At 46.3% G+C, this 22,117-nt stretch overlaps 1 protein-coding gene across 2 annotated transcripts in view; it reads right to left on the bottom strand.

Moving 5' to 3' along the window:
* The window catches only part of LOC144159642 (tRNA dimethylallyltransferase-like), a 38,434-nt gene that overhangs the window by 11,726 nt on the left and 4,591 nt on the right, over positions 1-22,117 (bottom strand). For both annotated transcript variants that reach the window (XM_077691248.1, XM_077691249.1), the window contains exons 5-6: positions 19,155-19,297; positions 13,415-13,526 (exon numbers count right to left, since the gene is read on the bottom strand). In XM_077691248.1, the coding sequence (XP_077547374.1) occupies positions 13,415-13,526; positions 19,155-19,297 (255 nt within the window). The remainder of the gene's footprint in view (positions 1-13,414; positions 13,527-19,154; positions 19,298-22,117) is intronic.

Raw genomic sequence — 22,117 nt, 5'->3', positions numbered from 1 at the left:
ACGCTAGAGTTCGTCTAGGACAGGACCAACGCTAGGACAGGACAAACTAGCGTTCCTCCTGTGGTTTTTTTTCCTCTTGTGTTTCATCCTTGCGCTAGTACAATGTACCCAGTAACCTCTTCCACTACATGATCATCAAAACTCGGCTGAATAAAACCATGACAGCCTGCTGAAATGGGTCCAACGCAGTACTGCTCTACTAACCATTACATCTTTAGCATTAAAGGTGTTGTGCCACCAAATTTGTTGCTTGTGCATTCTTTGTTGCAAACGCTTTATATTTCTTTATAAAGCATGATACATGCTCTCACATACACATATTATGCGTAAAAAATTTATTATCGCACGATTCATGTGAACAGGATTCGGTTTCGGTTTCTGGGCGCCGATTCAAGCAGTGACGTCACACTGTTGCGAGAGCGCTCTACCGCGTGTGTCTCCAGGCGGCGCTGCGGTACGCTGCGACTTTATTGCGGCGTCTGCTCCTGCACACACGTGCTGCACCACGGACGTAAACACTCCGACGTGCCATGTCAAGCCGCGACAGCTCCGACACGGACTCTTTGTCTGCATCGTCGGATGAAAATATCGACTTTTTTTTTGCTGGTAGCAGCGGGGATGAGGATGTCAAAAATCCGTACAACCATTTTAAATTTGACCCGCTGGCCAGCGATGACGAAGAAGCCGCTGCCGCGCCGGAGGAGGCCGTCGGCGAACAAGTTCCACGAAGTGGTAACATCGACTGGTAAGTGGCGATGTTTGACGTTTTCGAAGATCGTTTTATACTTGCCCACTGGAACAGCGCATTGTAATACTTTAGACGGTTTCTGGGCTTTATCTCGTTGAGCTGCGAACATCCGGCGCCCGCTCGCTTAAAGTGTTGCTGCTACGCGCTTTTTGGCTTATTTTTCATGCACTCACGCTGCCAAACTTTTTTTTTTTTTTTCGCCGGTCACGAGCGATTGAAGCGTTAGTTTTGTGGCATTATTTACTTCGGCGCATACTCATGCAAACGGCAGCGCGCGCGCTATCTTTTATTCTAGTATTTCTGGCCGTGCGACAGTGAGTGCTTTATAAGTGGAAAAGATGTGGACTGGTGATATTTTGAACTCATTTGGGAGTTCGCCAGCGTACAACCCTGTCCGGGGGCGGCCTGCGGTAGAGTATTAGATACAGCGAAAACTATATTTCAGGTGCACGTGTGGTCGTTGCCGGCCAATGGAGAGCGAGCTCGAGTCGGTGTGCTGCGCCGAAATTTCGAGGGTGGCCGCCCTTGTGCCAGAGGGCTCAAAATGCATTACAAGCCACCCCGGATTTGAGCCGATATGCCTTAACATCCACGCTCTGCAGGTGGCATACTATACGCTGCGGCAAGATAGGCCTGCAATTGTCGATGCACCCGATATTCACACGTACGTACGAACACTCATCCTTCTATGCTAGAGTTCGCGGGTGCGATTCCCGGCCACGGCGGAATGCATAAATACCCGTGTATGTAGATTCCTAGGTGGTGAAAATTACCAAAGCCCCCCCTCCCCCCCCCCCCCCCCCCCCACCCGCCCTACTGCGACGTCTTTCATAGCCACGATCGTGGGTTAGGGACGTAAAATCCGATATTACGTACAGTATTCACATCAAATTGGATATAATGAGCTTGCTGCAATAATTGCACTTATTCTCAATTTAAAACAAAAATTCGGATCCTCTTAAAAAATCGGGACGTTTATAAAAGGTAGTTTTCATCTGCCCCACTTGTTATTTATAACTGTACGAATTGTAGCAGCTAATGTTGCATTCGCATATTGAGGGACCATCACCAGCCACACTGTAGTACAAAATTTTGTAGCCCAGCCAGCCACTGCCTTGGTAATTTTGTGAATATTTGTGTACAATATTTATGTGTACCGTGATTCTAGACTTCCCTTGTCTGCACTTCGATTGCATAAGCCTGGATACTTAGAATTTGAAGGAAGCACTGCTGCTGCAGCACATAGCACAAGCAGGGAATGTCAAAGGCTGCTCTGTTATCGTGACATGACCCAATGCATTGTATAGTTAAAAAAAAATTCAAGTGTTTATGCAGACATTTTTGGTCCATCTGTGTTAGGTGCCAACAAAAACTCTAGTGCACGTATTCCACCTGTTGCAATTTCATATGCTTGCTAATTCTTTTTTTTTTTTTTCATTTATGTAGCAGGTACCGATACACTGCGTACCGCCAGTTCGTACGCTGGGTATGGGTGTGTCTCGGACAGAGGCATCGCGAGGTGCTGCCAAGCTGCGTGGTGAAGGAGATACGGAATGCCTTTCCTTCGGCTCAGTATGCCGGTTTCAAATATCCCGAGTAGAATCTCTGTCTCCAAAAAATAAAGGTCACGACAGATTTGGTGCTTTATTTCGTAATTATATGCATCACAATCACAGTTTTCAAATAGAAATAAAAACAAGGTAACCAAATGCACTCCACAGGAGTGTAGGAACTGTAACCATTTGGGCAAGTTGGTTGCATGTTTTGCACCATTTGGCTGCAAAGGCTATAGAAATATTGACCATGACTAAACCATGCTTTCCTATAACCCAAAGGTGAAGAGGTGTTAAAGAAAAATGGAGGTTTGTTATAATGAATGAATCAATGATGTTCATTTTCAATGCAATGTACAGGAGAGTGGAAAAAGGTGTTACTTCAACAGCTTGATGGAGCCGCAGGACCCCTGATTGGTGATCTCAGCAGTGATACAACGAAAACATCAAAGCAATTCGACAACACATATTGCAATCAACAAAAAACTTAATACAATGAACATATGACACAGTGGGATAAAAATGCACTCTGCAACAGGACTAAAAAAAGAGAATGCAGGGAATACTTGACACACCTGCAGGGGAAAAAAGGCTAAAACCATGAATTTTCTGAGCCTACAAATGTGAATATTTCTCTTCAGTACAGAACATCACTGCTTATAATGCAAGGAGATATGTGTAACATATAAAAGACTTATTGACAAATCAGTATGCCAAGGTGCCTATGCAAGAAGCATAAATTGAAAAAAAACTGACAGTGACACAGACACAGGACTGTAAGGCTGAGAAAAAAATGGAAGTAATGAGCTTGGCAGCATTGCAAATTGTGATAGGAAGGGCATGGGGTCAGATTCTGTGCAACTCAACTCTTGCTGTATCAAACAACAATGGAATTCATGCTTTGTCAACTGGTTTTCACATCTGTCCCACCCATTACAAGCAAGACGCCATGAAGCAAGCATCACAGCTAGGGGCACTGGAAAAGACATTCACGAAAACGACAAACATGAGACTTGGCAGTACCATACAGTGCTGCCAAGTACGCTAAAGGTACACTAAATCTCTTTCTCAAAAAATTAAGGTTGCAGTGTCATTTCGTAGTATTTTGTGCAGAAAGTTTGAAAAGCAGGTCGAAAATTTACAGAAACTAGCTGAGAAATAGCATGGCTGGTGACCAGTACTGCATATACATGCTACAGACACTTTGTTCTTTCTACGCGCCTGCAGCACGTCTGCAAAGGTTTCACGGGGGGGGGGGAACAACCTAGAATAATAAATGCCGAGCTTCATTGAACCTCAGTTCTTTAGTACATGAAAAAAAAAAAACCGAAGAGCGGAGACTCGACTCCGAGTGCGGCACTTAGCGTATTCGAGAGTGCTGTTGTTCAATCTCACCAGAGTCGCGTTTATCTGCAGCGGTTTTGTTTTCGACGGTTGAGCGGACCATCTGCTTAGATAGGCCTGTACTTTTTCGATGACGGCCTGTTTTTCATCATGTTCGACAGCGCTAACCATGCTTGTTTATCCGACAGTAAAATCAGCTACCCTGCCGCTCACGTCGCTGGTCGCACAAAAAAAAAAAAAAAAAAGGCCAGTGGCACTGGCTTGGCTATGCAATGACCTGGCTGCCGACAAAGTTCAGACATAAGTTTCCTTGCACCCGCCGCGGTGGCTGAGTGGCTAAGGCGTTGCGCTGCTGAGCACAAGGTCGCGGGTTCGATTCCTGGCCGCGGCAGCCGCTTTTCTGATGGAGGCAAAAAGCAAAAACGCCCGTGTGTACGAGATTTCGGCGCACGTTAAAGATCCCCAGGTGGTCAAAATTAATCCGGAGCCCTCCACTACGGCGCGCCTCATCGCCTGCGCTGCGTCGGAGTGTTAAACCCTACAATCAATCAATCATAAGTTTCCTTGCCAAAATAAACTAAGAAAAAGCATATCGGGTGCCGGCATTGCGGAAGTCTGCTATAAGCATTCAGTCAAAACAATTTTAGTCTGTTGTAGCCGATAGTCCGCTCCAGCCAAATCTGTTATGAGCAGAGTGAACTCCACTTAAAATGCACGGGGACCAGACAAACCAACAGTAATGGTCTGTTCTAACCGGAAGTCCGTTGTTGCCGGATCCGCTGTAACGAGTGTAGCCTGTAAACTTAACATAGACATCTGGGAAGTTGAGCACAATGACGATCTGCTACAAAAGAGACGTGCAATTGTGTAACCAAATCACACACTGTCGTCACTGGTGCCTTGTGAGTGCTTAGGTCGGTCTCGATGCAAACCTTGACAGGTGTTCCCGCACTAGCACAGCCTTGTCCACTGGTTCAAGAGAGCTTGCAAGTGGTGGTGGTGGAACAGGCAGAGTTGTGATGCACGAAGCACCGACACTGCCACTCTCCACGGCCTCTTCCACAATCTCAAAAAGACGGTCAATGTAACCTGCACCGGTCGCATGCAAACCAAAAATCACGTCAATCTCATTCATATACAAAGTATCATTGTCTATCCTACAGTCTCTGCTTTCTTCATGTAGAAAAAGGAGCAATGCAAATATTTTGCAAGTGTATCCGAAATGTCTGGTGCTGTACTCCATGTAAACTCTTTCTGGCAGTTCACTGCAAACTACAGAGCCAAAACACTACACTACCTACACAGAAGAATGTAGCGTTGGCTTGCAATTCATAGTTTTGTCTTGAAAGACAGGAAATAATATTTTTAGATATGTTCGCACCACACCAAGAACTTGACATCACAAAGTTTCACACATTTCAGCATGTGTAGAGAATTGGTGAAACTTGACACCTAAATTTTCAGTATACCAACACGTGTGCACAACTGCTCGAGATAACCACACCTTGTGCCTAGGAATGTGGCCACTAATGGTGATGCTCACTCTGATGTAAAAGTGCAAGTTGTCATTATGTTATTACTTACTCTGAATACTGAAGACGGCAAAAGCAAAATTTCATGCTTTGCTTTAAATTATCACGTTTAAATTTATGAGCACTGTACCTGTCACAACTGCTTCGGGGCTATTAGTGCATACTAGAGCCACTAAATAAGCTACAATTAAGAGTAACGACACTGATGCGCAGCAGCAGCCATTTTGGTGCCTGGCGCCCGAGTGGCCAGCTTTATGCGGCCTATTGCAGCCAACATCGACAGACAGAATTGGTCCGGGTGCGCTTGGCAAACATGACAGCTGCGTTTACTTTTCGAGGATTTCAAGCCTGCCCACTGGTGTGACAGGGTCACGCTTGGTTACACTAGTGTTGTTTTAGTTGATCTAGGTTACGCTAGAGCCACTAAATAAGCTACGCTTTTCTAGTGGCTGTAGGCAACGCTAGGTCACAGTCGTTCTTTCGCAGTGGGAAGTGAAGCAGGCGTTTTCCACCGTCTGGCCGGTTCCTGGGCTTTAAGCCTGGGCTTTTCCTGGGGCTTAAAAGCTCACTCCCAAACGTGTCATACAGCCGCACTGTGCTCTGAAAATCACGATTTATCGAAAAACATGCGCATGCGGCAACACAGAGGCACCAAAATGTCAGGGCTCATGGATATTTCGGGGTAAACGAATGTCACATGACGCGGTCCGACCAAAGGCCGCTCTAGGCAGCATACAAACGTGACAAAAGAGTGCCGATACTCTGAAACCCGATCTAGTGCATACCAGTGGCTCTAAAATGGGGGTCCGTAGACCCCGGGGGTCCCCGACGCCTTCCCCAATGCTCTCCCGGGACCCTCCCACCCCATTCATTTCTTCTTTTTTTGCTAAAGCTTGGTGGGAATGGGAAAAGATGGCTTCGCTGCATTACTTGTACATTTAATTTCTCCGCGCAGCACAAGTTTTAATGTTGGCTTTTTGCACGACATGGAAGCTATGCAAAAAAGCCAGACACACAAAAGGCTAGGTGACTTTTGGCTTCACGGGCTAATTGTTCAGCAATGTTACACGCATAAGCCCAAAAGTCAGACATAACAGGTGGGCATTGAATAGGTATGTTGGCAACTGTAGCTGCAAGTGCAAACTGCTCGACATTATGACACATTCAACTCATTGTGGGGCATGGGCATAGCTGGGCCAAGGGGGGCGTATCAGTGTCAGAACACTCGCGAATATTTTCCAATTGCTGCACTCCTCAACTCTGTCTTTTTTACATATTTACAATCCGAATCAATATATTATAACATGAAAATAGAAATGACATGGATGAAAAATGACTGATACAATGTTTTGAACAGGCTTTCTTTTTAGTAACTTTTTTTAACCGGTGGCATATACCCCCCTTCCCTGAAAAATATTCCTCGTTATACCACTCTCACATGGTCCCCCATCCCATAAGCAAGCCCGAAAGGGCCCCCAACACACTCATGGTTGAGAACCACCGATGCATACTATACGATTTTTATGGTAAGCTTTTATCTGCAGCAAACAGGGAGCCAAATGTGCTCTTTTAATTAGTAGGCGTAAATTTTTTTTTTGCTCTTCCTGTACGTCTATGTACACACCAAAAGTTGCAGGCTCTTTGATTGCAAATACCACCGGCTTTCCCTTTCTTGCTTTTGGGTTTTTCACTCCATACTGCTCGTTTCCCAGGGCCGTTCTGCGTTGCGCCCTGTCAGCGTTGCCATTGTAGTGCAAGGCAGCCAGTTCTGACCTGTGCAGGAAAATGCATAACAACACAAATGCACACCATTACCTGTACAACAACTAAACAGAACATACTTCGATGACAGTTTTATGAAATGTGGGCCTACATGCATGATCAAGGGAAAGTGCTCCTTTTACAACAAAATAGATGGAGCTTGTTGCTTAGTGCAGAGCTCACAGCTGTGTGCCCCACTATGGTACATTCCTCATCTGAAGTCTAGCCTATTTTGTTTTCCTATAGTGACCGGGTAGCCGTTGTATGGCACCACCGTCGCTTCAGCGAACAGCGCCGCCCGTGGTGAACCGCTCGTCAGTGGAATGCCGGTGGCGGTCAGCGCAGCGTTATTGTGCATGACTTTCTGTCGTTCTGCTGCGGTGAGGCTTGCAAAGCGCGCATAACCACAAGGACTTTTTCCAGATCGGTAAATCTTGAGCATTGAGGTGACCTTTACGAGGCATGCCATGTGTGCGATTTACACCCATACTCAGTAATTACAAATAGCAGACGACGCTCAATGCGCCAAGCTGGAAGTCAAGCTGGAAGTGCAACTCCATTCCTTCGCGCAGTTTTTTCATGCCTGCATGCAGTTTGACGTATCGAGGAGTATATTGCAGTTAAATGCTCCCACAAAGCCGGGGTGCGACCGATCCAGGAATGCTGCGGCGCTCGCCTTTGCCAGTTGATGACAAAACGGCAGCGTGCACAAGCTAAAGCCAAAGGGGAAGGGGGGGGGGGGGGGGGGGGGGTGCTTTCTAAGATTTACCTCAAAAACCACATTGTGATGCACGACGCTTCTGTAACTTCATTAACCATGGTTAAAACGTGTTTAGTTTCACAGAAATGCTCTTACTACAGTCATCGGGAATCATTTACAGAATAAATACCACGTGATAGTAGAACGTTATTGCTTTGAATGTTTTGGTGGTTTTGTCGTGGAAAAGAAACCACCAAAACATTCAAAGCACCGAAGCAAACACGACAAATACAACGGGAGGCTGTGTAGTCCAATGCCCCGGCTCATTCGACTAACGAGGGGAATGCTGAGTGGTGGCGCCACCCGTCCAGCTGTCCGGTCCCTTTGGTCGGGTGCGTAAGTGCAGTCCATGACCACAATGTCGCTTTGGGGAGATTGATTCCAATTGATAAACATTTCAGTGAGCCTGCAGCTGGGAGAAGGATATGGCCACCTTTGATTCCAAATGAGCCCAGCTGCACAGGATTTTGTCGAGTCTCCGCCCGAGTGAGACCAGCTGAGCTAAACATCGGTGATTGGTTGAGGAAAGTGCCTAGTCAGAAAAAAAATTCAGTGACGCTGAGTAGTCATAAATTGTTTTGCCGACTTCTGCATGTTAGCTGTTAGTGCTGCAAAGCACCATCTCTATGACACCTTTACCAAGGATATTCAAGGACATTCTAGGCCCTGCCTAGGCATTGTCAAGGGTGCAAGGAAGCACGTCTGCTAACATTTCACTACTGTTTTCGCACGCTAAACGTCTGCTTCTTTACATCTCAAAAAATGACCTCACGCAAAGTCTCCCTGGAACAGCTCCACCCTTGGAAGTAGACAAGTTTACCCCCGCCCCCAGAAACAATGAGGGAACTTTACAAAAGCCATGTCACCTTGAACTTTTCAAAGCTTTGCGAATGCCTTAATACACAGTCTCGGGTAGCGAAGAAGATAACTTAATAGCCCCCGCCATTCTCGTCTCCCAAATTTCTGTGCTCATTGAGGGGGGAGGGAATGAAGAGCCTACTGGCTCTGCCCACCATCATACCCGTCAAAATAAAATATTACTGTAAAGCTTAGGAGCTAGACGCACCGTGTTCTCACATTCAGAGTTTCGCTTATCTGTGCTCATTTTTATTTCACCCAGGAGTGTCAGCAACATTCGTTTTCGAACATAGTGGGGCAAAGCTATGGCGGAGCACAGCAGCGGGAAGATATGCAAGATGTATAACAGGACGAGGCAGTGCAGAAAGCAGAATGAAAAATTGGAAGGAGACCAATGCTAATTTCTGCCTCATCCAAAGCAGTGATTTCGTTCTGCACGATTCATAGCATAAAGCAGCACACCTGTTCTCACAAGCTCACTTTACATTGTAAAAGCTGTATAAAGCAGCACTACTGCACCCCCAAGCTGGCTTTATAGTGAAAAAGCCCGTTTCGGGTGAGGAGTGTGCAGGGCCGCACTGACATAAGCCACGAAAATCCAGTCACATAATTAAGTCTCCTCTTTGTCGCCTCTAGAAATCAAGGGTTTTAAATAAGGAAAAAAATTGCGGGCTTCTTATATTTCAATTTCAAGGTTTTCAAGGACCGGTAAGAACCATGACTAATGTACTTTACAAGTATGTAAGGAAATCGATTTGGATTCATACCTTGCCAACATTCCATGAAAGGAAAATGTGAAGCTCTTTGGAGCAAAACGATTCACAACCGAATGAAAGGACTCCAAGCTTGACGTCTGGCACAATGGCGACACCTGCTTGATGTCCACAAGCAGGCGATGGTTGTCGACTACACCACGTAGCTTGTCGAAGGCGTCAGTACCTGGTCACAAAAAATTCAAGGATACAACACAAACTCAAGAAGTATTTTGCATTTTTAGAACAATAAATAATTAACAGTATGGCAGTGAGCAAGTGTACACCACTATTAGTTGAAATACATCAACCAAACGCTATTTCCATCATCAGGTGTCAGTATTGCATTAGTGATTGCTAATACCTATTCTTCTAGCACAGAAATATGGAAGGACATCCATTGACAAATGGCAAGTTAGTACGCAGTATGAAAAGTACCTGAAAAAATCCACTTTCTAGGTTGAAGGTCGCCATGCTCGCAGTTGCCATACTGCTCGCTGTGTCCGCAGTGCTTGTCTTGAACATGGTTGAGCATGGATAGCCAGATGACTATCGCAAGCTCTCCTCGTTCCTCCACAGTCGTCACTCTCTTTGCAGCAGTTCTTACAGAGAAGTAGAAATGGTTTATTATGGATGGTATCCACTTTTCAATGAGACCACAGCCTCGTGACCGGGAGACAGCCTGCAGTTTCTTCTTCAGCCCTAGACAAAACAAGAGTAGAAAGTAGGCAACCATGTAACTGCTCGGTCTTGCCACAATTGGCGGAGTTGCATAACCATCGGGTTTGGCCATCATCAAATTAAAGGGGTGCAGCACCAATTTTTGTCGCATACATGTTCTTTAGCTCATATGAAAGCCAGTGTTTTATGTAGTCGAGTGAAGGAGAAGATGAGTGGAGCATGCAACCGTGAAGGCTGAACCGCACGCATGAGTGACAAAACACATTGTTGCGTGACAGATTGCTCCATTTTGCAATGCAGAACTAAGCGAATTCCCTAGCGATCCGTCGCTGTAGTCACTTTCACATACAAAATCGCGTACATGCGGTTGGGCCGTGACTTGTGTTCGCGACTGGTGAGGATTGACAAAGAAAAAAAAAAAAAGCAAGGTGGGCAGCACAAGCTCGCGGAAGAAATTTGGGATTTTATCAGCTATGGTGGTAACTGATGGTAACTGAGCAGGGGAAAACAAACAGCGCTGCACTTACAACCTAATCTTTATTGCGCACTGGTTCATCAAAAATGAATGCACACCAACTTGCCCAACTTTCTATTATAGCGGTAATGTTTTAGATGTGAAGCATTTCTTGCTCGGGGGTATGTCACTCCTGCGTGCCCCGTCTGCAGCGCCTCTCCTCCTCTCTCACTCTCCCCTCGCCAACAATACAGCAGGTGCACGCTGCACGTGCCCCTCTGGCCCCCACCCTCTACTCCTCGGAATGCCGCTTCTGTGAGGCTCCGGGCACGCTTTATGTGTGGGGCTGCGAGAAGAACCCCAACCTCCCCCCCCCTGCCCTTCACCTCCCCTGAGCTCTGGGAGAGAGCACTGTCCAGCTCGGACCCTGATGACCAGCTTTGGCTGGTGAAGAGGGCTCAAGAAGCCGCCAACAAGCCTACAATCTGTATGACACGCATAAAAAGAAAAATTTGCTCTGAGCCATCAGGAGCACTTACGGCAAAGAGTCCTCCACAGATGGCTCATATGTAGTATCCATTGGGTCGTCTTCAAATGTCATGGACAGTTCTGGTGGCTCTGGTGGTAGTGGTGTGGAGCACCTTGGCTGTTCGTCATCCGGGAGCACAATGTCCGCAAAATCACACTCGGTCTGACATTCTGTGGTGGAAAGCGAGGTTAAGGGTGCTATCAACATGCATGTATTCAAGCTTATGAGTGAAGTGCATAACACAACAGTGTTGCTCCTTCCACACTTGCAAATAAAAAGTGATACTTTAGAGGAGGAGCTGCAAAAAAAAAAAAAAGAACAAAGACGCATATACACGATTTCTGTAGCTCAGGAGAACTGAAATTAAAAAGGTATTAATTAAAAGGTAGCTGCCAGGCAGCTACAAGCTCTTACTCAGGCTAAACTGCACACAGATGTGCTAATTCCCGATATCCCAATGTAGTAATTATCACCATTGACAAACATGCGCACGGTTGTGCCCACATGCTCCTCACACACTTTCAGTAAAAAGGTTAGATGTATTTTCTCGATCCATACGCACCCACAGACCGGTTTGCACTTGCTGTCTGCACGCCGATGCTTCTCATTTTCGGACGAGCCTGCGTTGCCTTCAGTGACACTTGCACAGTGCACTGAGTCTGGGCGTCGCATGTAGTGCGCGAAATCCCTGGTGTGGCTTCGCTTGGTGGTGAGTCGGAGTGATGGCCAAGTGCTGCATTAATAGATTATCAGAGCTGAGTCTTGAAGCAAAGTTTAATCAATAGTATGTGGCGTAGTTGCCAATACAATGTTAGCTATTCGAGTACGCATACATAATTACGAATATACTTCCCCTCAACTTGCTCATTTACGACATAAAACAACGGAAAAGATTTTAGGCATCAGCCTAACAGCAGAATTTCAACTTTCGGCACTGCGCGCAGAGCAGTGCGATGGGGGCTTACAGCGAAGCCGATCAGCGAAAGGCATATACGTGCCTGTGCTGGAAGATGTTTCTTCCATGACAATCTCTTCGCAGGGATGGACATCAACGGTGCCAACTTCAGTGTCAACGGTGCCAACTTCAGTGAGACACTGCGGAAACCATCAAATACGCGAGCATCACTTCCACTGTCAACAAACTTGCCTAAGGCTATTTGCCGGACGTAATACACACCTGACGCTTCGGCGAAGTTGCGCCGCTCTCAGGCCGCAACAGTCTGCGTGCAGCAACTGGGTACACGGTCGGCACGGCACCGGACACTAGCGAGCGTTTCTTTGGTATGTCGAAGCTCGCCGCATACGGGTACTCGTACGCGTCCGAGGTAAAGTGGAGCGAGCAAAGCATGCTCGACTTCCCTGGCGTCCAGTAGTGCCTCCCGGTAGCCCTGACAAACTCCACCCAAACGTTTCTCTGGGCTTCGTCTCGGGGGAACTTGTGGAAGCTCACAGGGTCCCCGAATTTGCTTGGACAGTAGTCCATCACACAACAGTAACCAGGCATGGTGCTTCGTGGCGCAACAGTAGAAGCTCGAGCATCGGTCGCACTCCCTCGCTGATACGACCAAGCATGGAGCGACCAAGCCACCAAGCGCCCAAACAAACTGTGGTAACTGGAGTTCACGTTGACGTCGCTCGAGTTGCTAGCGTGGTATGACGTCACAAACTTATTACGCTGGCAATTCACTGACGTCATGGTTAGTGGCGCTAGCGATAGGTCCCGATTTCCAGAAGAGCATTTAGGTAATTTTTAGAAGCGAATTAAAATATATATTAAGCGCTTGCTGAACCCAGCACTTCGTGTTGAGGGTCCTTGCATGCAGAGGAAGCCTACAGCAGGCTTTTTACAGACTTAAAATTTGGTGGCACAACACCTTTAAGCCAGGTGTTCATATTTTAGTTAAGCTGCTTCTGAAAGGAGCTGGAATTAATTTGTAGAACTTGTTCCTGTGGTTACACTGCACAGTTTGATGAAGCCAATAATTCATTTCTTTATTTAGCGGAGGTGTTTATTTGCAAAACTTGCCGACACAGACAATACTGGCCCCCTTCATGGCCGCCTCACAAAACTACTGCGGTTACTTTTTAGATTTGAAACATGCGATCCTCAGATTCCAATTTTCACCTAAGTGATAGTTAGCATCAACTTCCTGTTTCTCTACACAGTCTACAAGTTAAAAAAGCTCCCAACATGTCGAAATCCACCTTGCGGCCGCACAATCGTTCCGTCGCAGCCAATGTTGCAAATCTGTGGTGAAGACAGCGCAAGGAAAAGGACACTTGAACTCACCTTATTATGAATGAACCGAATCGTGTAAATAGGCCGCACTCAGAACACAGTCCACACATCTTACACAGTAGTGTGATAGAGTGAGCAGACAGTGTTTACGACTTTTTTCACTCTCCCTACGAGGAAAAAAAAATAAAAGCTGGGGAGCTTACAGGTTGTGGTCGAGGCGATGCTTGTTGTAGCTCTCATGAAACTCCTCCATCTCCTCAATGAGGCCGGCACTGATCATGTCGTCGACACGGGAGTCCAGCCGCTCGTCCAGAACTGCAATAATCCGTTTTTGCACACACTATGCACCTCGTGCATCAAATTATGGCTTATACCAAGCCAGCTCGATCCAATACACCCAAGGAGAAATACACCCAAAAGGGAACATGAGCAAACTAAAACAAAAAGTTATTTGAGAACACAATTCTACAAGACAGAGATGGAGCTGAGGACTATGACAACAGACTTCTACCAAACTAAAATTTGTTTTTCATTTCCTTGCTTATGATATGAGCTAGTACCCCGTACTATTGCTTAACCCTTTCACTGTCGAGTTTTTTCAATGGCTAGTTTTCCCTCCCTATTGGGTTTTTTGCTTTCCAGGGAAACTTTAGGCTCGTAAAGATGCTCCCCAGGACAGGTAAACACTTAAGTTTACCTTATCCAACAAAAATGTTGTGCGGAATACAAACAGATGAACACTTGAATAATTACACAAATAATTACCTACAAATTAGATTGTCGAGGTGACTGGAAAACTTTTTGGTCAGATATTCTTCACAACAGTGCACCATTCCAAGTGGCATCTTACAGCTAACACACACATAGCGAGACGCCTTTCACTGCTTCAGTCGCATCTGACTCGCCACGGCTAAGACGGCCACGCTGCTGAAATAAGCTCGAGCACCGCAGATTAAAAAACACGGGCTCCGTCTGTTGTCTAAAATTTACCCAATGCAATCTATGCATTTATGTGACTATTTAATAGATGTCGGGGCACGTCCACAATATTTTTTTTATACGAGTTGTCTCAGGCATGGCAGGACGTGTGTGCGTGGGGTTGCCCCAGTTATTTCAGGCATGGCAGTGAAACGGTGAATTCTGTTTGCTTGTGACGGTGCTACGTAAATATTCTCCTGCGCTCACCAAATTGCAGCCCTCGTGAAGACTTCAGTGTCAAAATTCACCACAGGAACTTCGTCAGTCTCAAATGCCCTGTGCAATCGCGTTTAGGCACTCGATCGTTCTTCGCTGTCACCTCCACATGTCATGAATATCATCGTATTTTTCTCACATTGCATGCTGTTCTTACCTAACCTTTCGTTTAAGTGTGCAACCCATCATAATAGGGCTACAGCTGTTAATGGCCATGTTATTCGTTAGAGAATGGCAGAAAGCCGATGAAGTTACTCTCAGACTCTCTGCAGTTGCTCAGGGGCTAAGGAACTGTGCTACTGAGCATGAAGATGCGAGTTATACGTGCAGCTAAAATGGAACTTGGGTGAAAGCAAAACCAAAGCTGAAATCAAAACAAAAAACAAGAACGACTCTGTACATGACATTCAAATGCACAATTAGCATTTCCCGGTAGTCTAAATTACCATATTTATTCGATTAATGTAAGGCGAGGAGGAGTTGAAGAACTCGAGAAAAAAAAAATGTTTGTGCACTAATGTAAGGCAGAAGATTTACCTTGAAAACTTATTTCAATTCCCACTTTCAGAGACGCAAAAGGCAACTGCATAAGCACATTTCAATACTTACAACAATCAAACAACCGCTAGCTATCATGTTGTGGTACATCGATGCTTAAAGTTCACTGTCCATCATCCAACGAGTTTCTTAAATGGAGCTGCCAACGTGGCTTTGGGAAGCCTGAAAGTCTGCATTCTAAGGGGGCAGTCGGCGCTCTCACTGAAGACCTGTGCCCAGCCTTGTCTGGCCGTGAATTGCGATCCTGAGATGCTGTGACTCTCGTGCCTTAACCTGCAATACTTCCCTCATCACAGCCAAACCATGGTTCCTGGTTTGTTTGGCAAATTCGATCAGGCTTCCCTCCACTTTGGGAAACACACCCTTCCATTGTCTCCAGAAAGTGTTTCATGTCAAAGCGGATGCAAAGAGGTCCTCCGCTGTGCCGCATTTATCGCAGAACGATGGCGCCCAACAACGATGGCACTTATCAGGAAGCCATGAATGTCGCCCAAAAATAGCTCCAAGCTCGTGGACTAGAATGCACCCCCGAAAAATCTGTGTTCCTGACGCTCTGTGCCCGCACTTACAAAAAGTGAACAGACCCAATCCCCAAACCGGAGCTAACGATCAACAACCACCAGCATCGCCAAAAATGGCAGCGGCTCTCAAACCTTACCTGCATTACAACGCACCCTCACACAACTCACACACCCCGTGCAATGCGTTGCTCACCGCCGCTATGGCCTTCACGCGAAGGACACTCTCAGAATAACTCAAGCAATACTGATCAGTCGTCTAAACTACGGCACACCATACCTGGCTCTCAAATCCATCGAAAAAGAAAAACACAATACTTTTATCCGCCAAGCCAACAAACCCACCCTAGGCCTCCCTCCCTCAAGATGCGTGCTCAAGTTGCTCCAACTAGGAGTACACAACACCTTGGAAGAATTGCTTGAAGCTCATCGTTGCTCCCCAACCACCCCTCTCAAGCTCACACCAACCGGACAAGACACTCTTACACACCTCGGATATCCAGTACCACCCAAAGAAGACCAGCCACAGCATGTCCCCCCATTACAACAAAGCATGCCACAAAGCACAGGTCGATGCGGTTACTATACAGCACGCAGGGAACCCTATGACGCACTACACAGACACTGCACGCTACGCCCACAAACCAGCCCACGCATTCACTGCGATGGACCACCAAGGAACCGAATTCCCAACCGCCACAATATGCACCACCACTACAAACGCTGCTGGGGGAATTGCCGCTGCCCCAGTGGCAACAACAAACGGTGACTACATCACAGTCATCATGGACTCGCACGTAGCATGCCCCAACTACCAGCTCGGCCGCATGTCACCCTTCACCCTAAAGATCCTTAAGACCACCCTGCAGCTCTTCGGCGTCTATATCGTTTGGGCCTCTGGACACGAGTCCCTCGACGGCAATGAGGCAGCACACGCCGCTGCCCACATGCACACCCTCTGGGCCATTTCCGGAGAGAGCCAAGACACAGAGAAGACTCCCCCCCACACACACACTGAATGGCTATGCGGACATCCTTTCGCACTTCAGACACGAGCGTCAACGGTTCCCTCCACCCAACTCCCACCTTTCCTGAGGTGAAGCGACCACAGTCCGCCTGCTACAGACTAGCTCCTACCCCCCCCTACCCTCCCCACCCAGTATTTCGGCACCTGCCATTTTTGGCCCCAGCCAGGCACCCTGTCCCATCTGGCCTTGGAACGCCAACACTCCCCAACCCACATACGAGCAGTGGGTGGGCTGGCTGTCCAGCTCGGACCTCTCGACCCAGTGCATGCTGATTGAGAGGGCCCAAGCAGCCAACAAGAACCAGGGCATCCCGGACTGGCAGACGTCCCCCGCTGGGCTGGTGCTTTCACCATCCTGCACCATTAAGCTTGAAATTAAAGACGTCTATTCCTCTCTCGCTCTCCTCTGTATCCGACTCGCCACATAAACTACACGGAGCTCTGAAGACACAGGCTGATGCTCCTGCTTGGAGTAGCTTCTTTCATTTGCTTTCTTTTTCTTTTTTTCTTTTTCCTTATTTAAATAACGAAGCACACGGTTTTCAGGGAAATCATATTTCTGGCCTGCTCCACAGTTCTCTAGCACTGCCCCACGGTGACATCTTACTATAGCGATGACTTGCCTATTCAAAGTCTTAATGGGCACGCAATGACACGCTAAGCCTGTGCGAACGCTGACGGGTAAGCACAAGTGATGAGTGCGTCATGGGTAGAGCCCCTAGCTTTCCGCGATTCCACAATTCCGCAAAAAATCGCGGAATTTAAGCGTTTTTGCGGAATTCCAAAAAGAAAAAAAAAAAAACGTCAATAGTGTGGTGCTACGTCCCCAAACCAATATATTCGGTGAAATGTGGCGGAAAAGTGGTATTTTCTATTAGTAATAGCAAAATGGTTTTTATTAATTGTTTGCAACGTTTTTACTGTTGAAAATTTAAATTTGCATCTGCGTATTCCTGCCTTATCAAATAATAAAAGTGTCTAGGTGGCGCAGCCTCCACCCGAATCAAGGGGCTTAGCCATAGCCAGAGAAAGAGAACATGGCACACAACAAGGCCTGTCAGATTATAAAAACAAATTAAGGGTGCAATGAGTAAAGCGGCTAGCAAGGCGCTAGTATACTTGGAGAACTCTTACACTTGGAAGTTCTTCAAGAGTGTGAGGTGCTTGGATCCCCAGCAAGTTGGGTGTCTCTCAGAGTAAAGATCAGAGTTTGGGGCCGTTCCTGGATTTATAGCCCTAGCTGCTAAATGGCAAGTGTACCTGAAGTCTGGGCTCAAGTCTAGTGACAGGGACTTGGCACCATTTCTTTCTAAGCAAGAAAGCCGGGTGTCCTCGCTTTCTGGGCTAGGATGGAACACCTGACTCCAACACTTTCTTCCATTGCCCTTAAATACCTGTCGGTGCAATCAACTCTGTTGACGGAGAAAAGCCGTTCAGTCGCTATGGTGACATCGTGCTATTCTCTTGGTGAAGAAAGCACAAAGCATCCCAGATGCTCAGCCACAACAGCTTTCTTCAGTTGTAAATAAAATCTAGCATGTTAGGAGTCTGAAGTGTCTACATAATAAATGAACTGTTACAAGTACCTTATGCCGTTTCAATGTTGTCGCGGAATTTTGCAGATTCCCCTATCTAGAATCGCAGAATTTGAAATGTTCCACCGCAAAAAGTAAGGGGCTCTAGTTATGGGATGTCGACTTTCAACTTGGCTTGAGGATTGGAATGTACTGAATTTTTTATGTTTCTGACTTCTTTTTTTCAACATCCTGTGATGCGCCATTGGTGATCTCGCAGCCCGTGACAGCTGTTTTGAAATTTGAATTTCTGTTAGATCGTTTTTTTTTTCTCTCTGAGAATAGGCCATTTGGTTCCACAGGAAACATCTCCTAACGTTAGAAAATTAAATATTTGAAACTAATAACACTTCTATGAGAAACGATAGTTTGCCTTATTCCACACCGAAGCGTATAACGAAGCTGTTTACGTCGAATATAAGGAGAGGATAGAACTTCGGGGCCACGTTTCCTGAGAAAAACCTCGCCTTATATTCAAATAAATACCGTAATGCGTAACCTTTGACTTTGTGGCCTCCGTGTAGCTCCAGCATATATAAACCTGAATTTCAACACCTCACTTTGCCCTAAAGGTGCAGAAGTCACTGTCTAATTGTAAAAAATGTCTACTTTCTTGTCAAAACTTTGCCCTAACCTCGCTTTCTGTCCCCCTGATTGCGCATCACGACTGAATTACACAAATTATCGTAGACTGTGACGTTACTTTTGGCGCAACATGTAGTTTCTCCGTCGTGCTAATGTGTGTGTATGTTTTCAATTCTTTATATTTTCTCACAACGTCTCCTCTGCCTTCTCCGCCGAAACTGTGGAGTTTGCTAACTGTGGTGCCACTGCAAGTGCTACATAATACAGCAGCCGGAACATATCATCCAGCTTCTATCACAATTTTGTAGAAGGCGCTGGGGACCCAAAAACTCTCTTTCCCGTTTCTACTTTTCCATTTCGCAGCCCGATAGCATGTCACGTGACGTCCATTTTCGGAACAGCTGCCCAAAAGTGATGCACGAACAAAGTGCCAAACTCACGAACACTTCTAATAGCACGTGAGAAAAGTGCAAACACCCAGACGAACCGTTCTGGTCGCACTGCAGCCAGAGTACGCAGGTGTGCCGATAGCGCAGCGGTCCGCCGAGGGAGCTGCCCCCTTCCAGCTGCTGCTGCTCCGCGATGATCTGGCTGTGCGGTTTCTGGTGCACTTGGAAGATCTGCAGGCTCCTTGAATGGAATGTTTAGAAAAAAACGTTAACAAGTTACACAAAACATGCCTGCTGCTGACACAAGCAGCAGTGAAAGAGAAAGGAGAGGAGAGAGACAGACATTGACGGATACATGGACAGTGGGATAATGAGAGAGCGAAATGGGGAAAAGCATTTATGAATAAAAAAAGAAGCTTAAGGAAGTTTCGAAATAGCAACGCAGTGCAGGCATAATTGGCAATCATCAACCCCAGGCCTATAACTGCCAAATGTCTAACGAGGCTTGCTTCATTACAATTAATCATTCGTTATAATATTCAACTGACCATTATGACATTTAATCAGAATGCTGATTATGAGGGCAATTACATATTCTACATTGCCTCCCATGTAGCAGTGGCACAAAAGAGCTGTTTATTGAGGAGAGGGGGGGAGACTTGCTCGGCCCTCCCAGCGCACTTTTTGTTACGTGCTCTTTCGCACCCCGACAACAAAAAAAAAAAAAAGAGGGGGGAATCAGAGAGAGAAATACTAGCCTTAATTTATTTGTAACCAAACAAGGCACTGTTTTTCACTGAACAAAAGAAATACGAGCAATGCAAAGTGATGTGTTTAGGTTAGAACAAAATGTTATCTTAAGTTTAGTGCCTTCTTCAACACGGAAATATGTGGCTAGCCCCACAGCATATGCGTTGCCAGCCCTGACCATTGGTACAGCTCTCTTCTTCCCCCTACAAACTTAAATATGGCATTCGGAGGGAATAAACTCCAAGAACATTTACTTGACGGAGCGATCTGTAGGCCCACATTTTTCAATTCCTCCTGTAGCCAGTGACTGGCTTGGAGTTGTACAAGATGCTAAAGAGGTCTACTCAGGCGAGTGGTCAGTTGCAAGGCTACTATAAACACTTTAAAACTTATTCTGATAATGTCATCCATAAAAGAAAAAAATACATTAAAGGAAAGAGACCCATGTTATGTGCGCTAAGTGCAACAACAGTAAACCCATGCTTCACGTATTACCACACTCCTAAAAGTTACCCAGAACAGCAGACTTCTTGCATGAGTTGCCCATTTTATTAAACTTCACGACAGGAATGTGAAAGTAACACCAAGGGCCCACTAAAATGCACATTCATGATTACCCACGTACCTCTTGACGTCTGTATAACCTCAAAATATTGTTCATGCTCATTCCTGGGCGATGGCGGTGAGCGCGACAACAAGCGGCCCTGCGAAGCGCACCTCCGTGACGTCAGCTTAGGGATTGTCACATTTGCCATCTGCTTCACTTGGGCTCGCTCTCCCTGCTGTTCATTTGCACTCGGCTGAGTTTTGATGCTTGCCGGAATATAGGTGGAGAATTTTTACCAAAAAAACTTGCCGAACAGTCACCCCTCGACCTATATGCCGGTCATCGGCCTAATACTAGTTGTCATCTGGCAACCAGGCAGCCTATCGGGTCCATCCAAACCACAAAGGCACCATCGCCCCCAACATCAAAATCAGACGTGTCGCCATCTTTGTTTTGTTACTTCTCTTGCTGTCAGTGAACACGTGCATGCTATTTTCTTCTCGCTCAAGAGAACTTCCGGCACTTGGCGCCAGTCTCCCACAGCATTTAAAAGAAACGTTAAAGTATGCCCAAGTCAACAGCAATATGTACGTTTAGCACCACTTTGGTGTCACCGAAAAGAGTGCACATTCCTGGCGTGAGCTGGAGGGTTAGCTCGGACCCTGTTTCGTGGATGTCGAGCTGTGCACCTGGAACTGAATGATAAGGTGGCAGCCTTTGTTCACGAGCATCGTGTGATGACGCTACGAATGGACAGCCGGCAACAATTCTAAGACGCCTTCTGGCCGCCTGCAAGACAGTCTCCTGTGACGGTCTGCACATGGGTGTCCCCTGCTTGGCACTTGCTTCCTGATGACATAGTCTTGTGAGCGTTTAAGAATTTCCCCATAAGCAATTCCCCGGACTGCATTGGGTTTGACTTGGTGTGTGGAAGAAAGCCAGACAGAAGCAGTTGCCCTATAAGATTTCAGACACCTTAGACAAAATAAGTGCTCATAGTCTCAATAAAACAATGTTTTTGTACCAAGCTTTTTTTTCCCATTTCAAGGCCGCAAGGTAAGGGGTTCGACTTATATTCCAGCTCAACCTATATTCCGATATACACGGTACAGTTTTTGATACCACTCCAGAGGAAACATTGCCGGAATCACCCCATTCCTTGCGAGGCCGGTCCTACGAGGAGCGCAAAGAGTTGGAGCTAGGTGTCAGCTTCTGTACTGGCCAATCTTTTGAACAAAGGGAGCGGCCAGATGCTAATCACTGACAACAGCGAAAATGCAAGACGAAGACAAATTCCAGGCCTTCAGGGTTGTTGGCTTTGACAGATGGCATTACGATTCCTGGTAATTGTATGTAAGGAAACGGTAAAACAGTTTTTGTAATCTTGTTGAATGCTCGAAAGTATTGTATCACATCATTTCATGTTGTTACGGCATGAGAGTATGTCGACATGCACTTTAAGGCACAAAAAAATAAGTTGAGTTCTAAACAACTGACTGTGTGTATAGGCACATGCTGGTTATAAACGCCAGCCGCAAAAAACCATTGTAAGTTCATTTAGAACCGTCAAACTGCACTTCCACTTGGTTCCAATTGGTCCAATTGTGTTTTTGGCAGTTCTAATTGAACTTCTAATGATTTTTTTTGGCTGGGACCAGGCTTCTAACCAGTATGAAGGTTCACTGCGCAAAGCGTTAGCAACTGAGCATGATACCAATAGCGTGGTCGGTTCAAGCACGGAGGCTGTACTCGTATACAGGGCAC

This window comes from Haemaphysalis longicornis, unplaced genomic scaffold (assembly GCF_048455015.1).
Source record: "Haemaphysalis longicornis isolate Haplotype H1 unplaced genomic scaffold, Haemaphysalis longicornis Haplotype H1 scaffold_10, whole genome shotgun sequence".
NCBI lineage: Eukaryota > Metazoa > Arthropoda > Arachnida > Ixodida > Ixodidae > Haemaphysalis > Haemaphysalis longicornis.
The sequence above is the reverse complement of the archived record's forward strand: the minus strand, read 5'-3'. Positions and strand labels throughout refer to the sequence as shown.